Source organism: Centruroides vittatus, unplaced genomic scaffold, assembly GCF_030686945.1.
Source record: "Centruroides vittatus isolate TY-2023 unplaced genomic scaffold, ASM3068694v2 contig_921, whole genome shotgun sequence".
NCBI classification, from domain to species: domain Eukaryota; kingdom Metazoa; phylum Arthropoda; class Arachnida; order Scorpiones; family Buthidae; genus Centruroides; species Centruroides vittatus.
The window spans coordinates 493,277-503,045 of NW_027122608.1; the positions used below are offsets into that span (position 1 = coordinate 493,277).

At 36.5% G+C, this 9,769-nt stretch overlaps 1 protein-coding gene across 1 annotated transcript; it reads right to left on the reverse strand.

The window, feature by feature from the left end:
* Window positions 1-2,532: 2,532 nt before the first annotated feature.
* On the reverse strand, window positions 2,533-8,330 carry LOC136984529 (uncharacterized). Its single transcript, XM_067281545.1, has 3 exons — window positions 7,106-8,330; window positions 4,630-4,747; window positions 2,533-2,960 (listed from the first exon to the last, which is right to left on the reverse strand). The coding sequence occupies exons 1-3, from the start codon at window positions 8,141-8,143 to the stop codon at window positions 2,773-2,775; spliced, it is 1,344 nt and encodes a 447-aa protein (XP_067137646.1). The 5' UTR covers window positions 8,144-8,330; the 3' UTR covers window positions 2,533-2,772.
* Between the last annotated feature and the right edge of the window lie 1,439 nt (window positions 8,331-9,769).

Genomic DNA, 9,769 nt, shown 5'->3' on the forward strand with positions numbered 1-9,769 from the left:
ACGTATAACCTGCAGCATGCCGATATCTGTCGATCAAACCAAAACTTCGACAATCAAGACTTTAAAACAATTACATTTGATGCACTAAGAAAAAATACATTTCTGTTTATATATTTTAAGTATTTTATGGGCACTCACCAAGTGATTTGTTGCAATGCTGCATCAAAATGCAACATCAAGCTCCTTGGAAAGGTTTCAAAATATATTCTCTGTTAATGTTATATTCCACCTTATTGTATACTTAACGCTTTTGTGCTTGCTAGAATTATTATGCAAAGCAAGATGTAAAGCACTTTAGGGCAAGTTGAGCACTAAAGCAATTCCGACATAAACACGTCTTGCGTGAGGTTAAAACCTCATGCAAGACGTGTTTATGTCGGAATTGCTTTAGTCAGGATGCACTCCTGTATGCATAAACCCCGCTATCAATTTTTGTGTTTTCAGATGAGTTGCTCTTTGAGAACTTTCAAAGACAGAATAGTCCCACACTTTAAAGGAATGTATTTTTACAAATAGAAGACAGATAAAACACTTACATTGATGGCTAGTCTTTCTTTCTTTCAAATAAACTGGCACTGACAGCAAAAACCTTTTATTTTACAAAAAGATATGTATCAGGTGATAAAGTCACACCTGTAACAGAGACTAGTCTGAAAATCATTATTTTGAAAAAATATATGCAATTAATTATGTAGTATCTTGTGTTATTATTTAAATAAGACATAAAAACTAGTGTAATTTACCTCCAACTTTATAGTATAGTCCAAATATAGATCATAATTGGTTCATTCCTTGGAGTACTACATAACCCATGTGTCCCTGATAGGGTCATCACCATTTGTTAGAACCACTCCTAATATAGCTTGTCTAGCTTCTAAATTCCTGAGTAAACCTCATTACTAAACATAATTCTTATTGTTTGTGTTTGTTCATTCCAGTGACATCTTCAATTTATGTACAGTTGCAAATGGTGGCACTAAATCAAGTTTTGACTGTAAATCTAATGTTTGAGCCTACATTCATCTTCAGAAATGACTGAATTAAATGAATACCATTACTATTGCAACCATTTTTGCTCTATTCATTAGATGATGAGCATAGATTCAAAAGCATTACAGAGCATCTGTAAATGAGGAATATACAATGCTAACATTTCTAACTACAGTAACAAGAGCAAGATTGTTGACATTTTGTTCAAATTAGTATCCAAAAGCAACAAATAATTACACCATTCAAAATATTGCAATCATTAACTTAAAATGGTTACACACATTCAGTATTTGCTGAGTGCTTGGCTGATACCAATACGGATGATTTATTTGCGATTTGTAATGAATTTTACAAATCGCACCATTACATTAATACATTCCAGATGAGTTAATGCATTTCTGTTATATCCAATATATTTACTGAACAAATTCACATTACAGTTGATTCAATGGCCACCTTTCTCCTAAATGATATATACGAGCATCATGTTCGCTTCTAGCTTTGTAAACAATCAATGCACATATTACAATACACAATTAAAAAAACAATTTCTATAAATTTTCAATTGTTTTCATATATTAGCTGAGTTAAACTATACACTGTACAATATTAATTCTCTTCTTACAGAGTTAATTAAATTTGTTGATGCTGTGGGTTCATGTTTAGAGTTAACTCTGAACATGAATTACCATAGCATTAGTAACTTTTACAAATTCTTCTTTACTTAAACGCACTTTCTTTTATAAAAAAAAAGCCATTTTAAACTGATAATGACTCAGATTATGATATAGATACCCATTATAAGTTCACAGTAAGTAAAGGTGAGATTAGAACACCTTTACTAACGTAATATTTACAATAAATTGCAACATGTCGTGCCTGAAAGTAAGTTTGTGGCATTAATTTATCTTTCAAATTGTAGAAAATGATGCTAACCATTCGCAGAATTTGCATTATCTCTATGTGTGTCAACACGTGCTCAATCAAAACATCTACCAACACGTGTTCAATCAAAACATACGTTTAACTATTTCGCCGCTAGAGGCGCCTCATTTTTCAATTTTTTTTTTAAATTATAAAATTCAAATTATGCTTCCCGTCATAGTTTTTTTTGGCACGTTCCTTTATTAAAAACCACTCACAACTTTTTTTACTTTGTAATTAAAATGTGTTAATGAATAATTAATGTTTCTGCATTCTGACAAGCTTAAAAAACTCGAACGAAGGTTAAAACCAGCGTAACCTTCGCGAGACCCGAATTCCTGAAAAAAAAAATTCCGATAAAAATGGCGCAAATTTTAAAACAACACGTTGCGTAAATGTCATCGGATTTCTCTTCATTCTTTCATAATCCAGGTTACAAATGTCGATGCGCCTGGTTCGCTTTTGTTTTTACAGAAACTTCCCGGAACACGAAGGATATCCTGCGACACGGGAAGCGCGGCCAAACAAATGTTCACGTGAACAGATTTCCGAAACGATAAACAAGAATATATCATCGGAATAAAACCACATGCCAGAGTAATTTAAGCCAAATAAACGTTAAAAAGTCCAAAAAATCAGCCATTTATTTTCGTTGTTTCATAGATTTCTTTTTGTACATTGCACATAAACACGGACTGACTGGCGACTTGAGATAAATTCTGTACACTTGGCCCCTTTGATATTGTACAGTCTTTATAGCCTATATATACACGTAAAGATACAGCAAACACACTAAAAATTAAGATTTAATTCCAGAAAAATAGGAATTTTGCCATTCCCCCCGTTTCTTTTGTAGCTTCAAAATAGAAGATCCGTCGTAGCCGACGAAGACCAAGATGTCGTCAATTCGGGATCGGCTGGTTTTAGTTCTTCGCTGACTTCGTTTACTTCATTTTCAGGAACTTTTTCTGTTTGAGTAATTCTGGGATGTCCCAGCTGATAAGCTTCACCGGTTTTCAACACGCTAGGTGTGTAACTGGCCAACCCTGTAAGCAAGTAAAAGTAAATTTAACGCGCGTATGTATGAGTAATTTCGGAATTAATGAATCATTTCAAATTACTAAGAATTTTTGCTTTATGGGATGGTGAATCAGATTAATTTCGGAGATTTTCTACTCTATTAAATTATGGTTACCTGTTCTAATTAAAACTTCATTAAATTTCGCAATTATTTTCGCAGTTTGAACGGAGTTTTATTGCCTAATTTGCATATTTGGGCGAGTTGTAAGCACTTTCGAGGGCTCAATTTAGTTAAAGGCATTAACAGATAAACGTCTAGAATAAAAGCATTTTGTGGTGAGCAGTGAGAAGAAGGCGAGGCCTCACGCTATGCCCTTGCGACTCGGATAGTAAGCCGTACTTTATGATTTATTAAAATTTTATGGGTCAAGTGCAAGAAATTTCGTAAACATATCATTTTTTTCGTTACACACACTAACGCCTCTCACTTCCTTGTGTTTCTTACGAAAATGCACACAAATTCCGGATCGCGTCGCGCGTGTCGCGCGACGCGATCCGGAATTTGTGTGTGCATTTCAAAACTTAGCGTGCGTTAATCCAAGATGGCAGACAATACATATATGGAAAAGAGATTTTAAAAAATACTTTTTAAGGTTTTAAGTGTCAAAAGTTATTTATATATTGAAAACTAAGAGTCGTAGAAAATTATAAAAGGAACCATACATAGCTCCAGAGCCACAGATTGCGTTAAAGTACAGTTCTTTTCACAAATACCAATTGTTTTATAATAAAATAAAGTTATCGGATATGTGTGAATCAAAATGGAATTACAGACGAATATCTTTCATCCTGAAACCTTACTGATCTATAACGGAAACGGAAAAAGTTCTGTTTCCTCTTCATCGAGAGATGTCTGTCAGAAACTAAAACCAAGACTGAAATAATATTTCCTCTCCCCTATTACTTCATTTGACACCCTTCCTAAAATCGTGGGTTCGAATCCCATTTGAGAAACACGTGGGTTTTGTTTTTATGTTTTAAAGTACACGTTAAAGTATAGTACAACAATCTGCATTACTCAGCTGAATTTCTTCGTTAAAATTCATATTAATATTAATAATTCGCGTAAAGAGCAATCTGTAACTCGAATTTCCATAATATGGGAAAGCATAATTCGTTTTATAATAAAATTTTTAAATTCAGTAATATTATAATTCATTTGACGGTATCAGGAACTTCCGTCATGTTGGAACAGCACGCGTGTTCAAGGTCATGTCGCGCGAGACGATAAAAATATCCACAAATGGTTTATATTTATGGACATTTTTTGAGGTAAATTTCAATAATCGTTCGCGTTTACATTACGCTAAAATCTGTATTGATCAGAGTTTGTAGGGATCTTTTCTTCTACTTTTTAATCCATTTCCCTATATCCTGTATTAGTCACGGATTTTTAGGGATATTTGAGGATATTTTGGTACATTTCGTACTTCATTTGAGTAAATGGAGATTTTATAGGGATTTTCATTGCATTATTTCGTACTTTGTACAGATTTATGGTACAGACTTTTAAAAGAAAATTTCCAAGAAAAAGTAGACTAAAAGATCCTACTCTGTTACTATAAATAAAACATCAGGTACAAGAGAAATTTCCCTAAAAGGGATAATGCAATAGGGATTTTTCCCTATTCTTACCAGTTAATCCCAACTGCGAGGTGTCGTTCGTCGATTCTATCCTGTCATTTTCCAGTAGGGATAATTCGGAAGGATACTCGTGAACGGAAGTGACGTCGTCGTTGAAATGGATACGTAACTGAAAATAACAAAAAAAGACTCAGTTCGTATGAGTGTCTGTCCGTCTGACAACTTTCTCCCTTTATTCTAATTACCATTTTAGACAGGGAAAGTTGTTAAGTAGGGGGTGATGACTCATAAAAGTCGTCAAGTATACGAGGTCAATAACGAGTAGAACGTCAACAAACGTCAGACAGGAAAGTCAGGTCAAGGGAAGGACTCTATTAACGTTTGACTAAACATGTCGCAGCTGTTAACGCCTTATAGAGATTTTGGTGGAGGAGGGAAATTTCCCTAACAGAACATGATGATATAACGGGGGGTGATGCTGAATGAGGGTTTAATGACACGAGTTTATATCACTTAATGTGTGGTCTGTCGGCATTTCTCTTTAAATAGTAGACGAGGGCATAAACGTACTGTACAGTATACTATATATATGACATAGCTTCTGTCTTGTGTGTATATATACACACAAGACAGAAGGATAGATAGCTGATCTCATATACACTCCGTTGTACAACATATACTAGATAATAAACACGTGCTGTATACACTTACCACTCTGCAGTGATATATATGTATCAGTACTGTACTTTATACACGTACTGTACATGTGTATGTGCTTCCATGGTATGCATGTACTTTATAAAAGTTTATGGAGGAACATGCACGTTTCACAAGTACTGTATATTCTATGGAATACATATAAATATCAGGTAAAATCTTACGTGTGTTCTATGGAGTGTATACAATATACGAGCATAAAAAGCATGAAATAAGAAGATAAATTTGGAATAACATAAGATTAATGGAGTGTATACCGGATATAAAAATCGATTTCTATGGGATATATCTAATTGTAGCGACGTCGAACGATTGATTTATGGGGCTTGAAGAAGTGTTTTAAGGAGCTAGATATATTATATCGAGTTATAAATATTAATTTAACCAACCATCTTATATGATAATATAAAATTATACACGTACGGCACTAAAACAGGTTGTGCTACATACCTTAAACCATATACGGAATAATAAAATTATAAAAATGTACGCTTTATGAAATATTTATGGGATATAAAACTTAACGGATGTACTGTACTGTACATATCAGACGTACAAACTAGAATATAATACTTACAGGATGTAAAAGAGCCATTCAATATACAAAACATCCTTAATCATAATCCATAACTATGAAGATATTCCACATTACATCCAATATTTTACTGTTCAATTGTCTGTACTGCCCTTCTGTGTACGTACAGTACCACTCAATAGGGTTATACATACAGGCCTTATAGTTCTTAAATGTACATCACATAATACTAAATCTAGATTGAGTGTAGAACATGTAAATTTAGTTGTTTTACTGTAAAAGTGTACAGAAACTGCTGTAATACAGCATATAAAAGTGATTTTACTACACATAGCTTCATTATAACAGTGTAATGCCGTATGCTGAGTATAATATACAGTATAATTTGCTAAGTTTGATATACAGTACATAAACTTTAATAAATGCCTGTAATAAAGGTTATTAAATTACTGTAAACTTTATACTGTTTACTGATACAGTTTACAGTATAATTTACTTAAAACAGAAAATATACAGCTACATATTTTTATAATTTTGAAGAGTTACGTTGTTCTAATGGACTTTAATCTGTATATATTTATTTTATCTGTATTTATACAGTATTTTCTACGTTTGTATATAGTGTTATACATGTACATTTTCCAAATTATTAAATTTTTTAATTTAAAAGAGTAAAAAACAGACGAGTTTCTGACAGTTCAAATTAACAGAACCGCCATTTTTGGGCAAACACGTGTATTAATTCGAACAAAAAATGGCGAATTTATTAAATTTAAGATGTCAAAAACTTAAAATTATCGAAGTTTTTTCGTTAAAATGGGGAACTAAACGCGTTGTAAAAAGGTAAGCATTATACTATACTACAATTAGCACCCTTTAATAGGGCACATACCCCCGGGAAGGATGCAAATTACCCTATAACTAGACCACCTTCGCGAACAACCTCGTTATAATGAAGAAAAAAAAATCTCCCCGGGATTAGAAACGATGACGTCACGCCACGCTCCACCGCCGAAACTCGGGGAATGCAAAAATTTTTGTGTGGAACCAAATTAGTTTCCTATAAGTTACGCTCGAGTAACCGTGTCAATCGCAAGTGGGTAGCTGTAAAAACTTAGTGTAATTTATAAAAAAAAAAAACATAATAATAATACTTTCTCTAGAGGGGATCGAGTTGTGGATGATTTTCAACCCTTCATCTTCCCGTTCCACCGGTTTAACTGGTTAAAATTTCCCTACCCACCTCGAAATAACGACAAAAATTGTGTTACTCACATTCTTGTTCCTGTTGACAAGTAAGGAACCCCTTCCGACCTTGACGTTCTCACCCTCGAACACTACACCACAAGGATGAGGCAGATCTCTCCCTCCTCCATCCGCGCAGTCGTCGTCGTCGTCGTCATCCTCATCCCCCTCATCCCAACCGTTCGGCAGTCCCTCCTTACCGTCGAACAACCTGTAGAATTTCTTGACAGACTTCTGCACCGGTTTGCAACCGAAGGGGGTGGGCTGCAACGTGACGTTGGGCTTAGTGTTCTTGCCACGAAAATCGAAAACCACGCTCTGTTCCGGTTTGGTCTGTTTCTTCCCCGCATCACCGTTCAGTTTAGGGTGGTTTATGGCACTCGGTCTGACGTAACTGGGCTTGGCGGACGAAGATTTGGCACTGGCACGCAGGACTGGGGGTTTCCATCTGTTCAACTGTTTGGTTTCGGCCGGTTCGAACATCCTCTTGTAATTTTTGACAGTGTCGCGTTTGGGATAGCCCGCTTGGCCCTGCTCTTCCGGTTCCTGTTCCTGGGTGCGTTTCAACCCGTTTCCATCGTCTTTCTCTACAATTATGACGTTCTCGTTGACGAGTATCGTACGAGGGTCTGGTACCTTTCTTTGTTCCCTCTTGAAGACTAGTGTTTCCATACTGGGAGCCTTTTTAAAATTGTTCCTGCCGCACGGTGATAAATCATATTTCGCTCTGTTTCTTCCAACAATTGACCTATCTCCCTTCGAGCAGTCGATGGCCTGGAACACTCCATCCTCTACCAGGTGTTCCAAACTGCAACTACGTTTCAAACGTGGTTTGTCGTCGTTGCTCTGTATTGTCAGGTGTATGAAACGTGACTTGAGCCTGTCCACGATACCTGGCCCATACTGCAAATCGCTGTTTTGGGTATCGTAGTCGCAGTCGCCTCTCATCTCGCTGGCATGCCAAATGCTAGTGTTGTTACTCCTCGCCTGACACCCCGCAGACTGGTTAGTTCGAGGGTAAACACCCCCCCTGCAAGTAGACCTTGGCCTCTCTTTGGTCGACGACATATCTGAGCTCTACCCCTCCGTACGCGTAGAGCGTTGACACTACTACTTCCTCCTCCCCGGCCGGCATCCGGTTTCTCACTTCCTTCCCGCCTGCAGCGCCGTTTTAACCTCTAACGGCGCGCAATATCGACCTCAACGCGTTGATTAAACGTACTCGTAATCCGAGTAAGAGCGACTCTTACCCGTTTTCGAGGGGTGAAATTCGTGCTGTGACGTCACCGGAGGAAGTAACAGTAGGAGCGCGTGCGAACGGGATGTTACGTTACATCCGGTGTGAGAGTGTAAATGTAGCTGGATTTGTCGAAATAAAAACTGGAATTCTGCAAGTAAAAACGTAAGCGTTACCAGGCTGAAAGTTACGTTAAGGATCGTTACTATTCTGTTACGAGCTAGGATTTAAGTAGGATAAACATTAGAGTCAATTTCTGTAGGGAAATAAAGTGAAGTATCAGGATCAACTGAGTAATTTGTGACTTATCTGTAAGATATTCGGGATCAGTTACGGGCCAGGAAATTACGGGTAGTTAAGGATCTAGGAAAGACAAAGGTTAAGGTGTAGGAGTTATATGTTTAGGATCACAGAAACCAGGAGAATGTTAGTAAAAATACTTAAGCAAGGATCAGCTGAACATAATTTGAGAAGGAATAACGTATGAACAGCTGAACGAAAATCGGTAACACATAATGAGAGTCAGGATCAGTAACGTATATACTAACTGAGCAGGCATATAGTAAAAATAAGTGAGGATCAGTAATATGTATCACTAAGTGAGGATCAGTAACACATCGATAACTGAGCGAGGATCAATGATTTATATCAAACAATAAGTGGCGATCAGTAATACGTATCAAAAATGAGCGTGGATCAGAAACAGTATCAATAAATGAGTGAGGATCAGTAATATGTATCAATAATTGAGCGAGGTTCAGTAATGTGTACACAAAATAAGTGAAGATCAGCAACGTGTAGGACGTTCATCAGATGAAAGCTGAGTAAAGATCAGTAATATAATCATCTACTGAGGATCAATAATGTATATGTTAATTAGTACACTCAGTACCGCGAAGATCAGTAACGTGTACCGACAGTTGAACGAGGATCGGGTATCAAAAGTTTATGAGAAACGATAGAAAATCCGGATATCCTTGGACGGTTACGCGAGAGGTGAAGTACTTTGCTTGCGTCACCAATGACGGAGAAGGGGAGGAACGAGTTTAAATTTATCAAAATTCAAATCGCGATCGTAAATTCTACACTCACACGACTTTTGATGACGTTACGCTTCCATTTTGGGCAACGCGGAGTTACGTTCGGAGTACGTTAGTGACGCGCCAACGCTTTTTATTAACGTTCTTTGTGCGCGTAGTCAATCGAAAATTCTCACGCATTAAAACGTCACGCTACATTCAATACTTCGTCTACGAGGTGCTTTAAATGTTACACAAACCGTGAACCTCATTATTTACGTTTCCACGTTACACACGTTACGACTTTATGGTCCTCTAATGGAATGAATCACGATTTGTGTGGACAAGAAAAGGTTTAATTAGCCGATTTACTCGGGAGTTACGTTACGAATAATCGGTAAATTTAGGTTACGTTTTATTAATTTTAAACAAACGAGA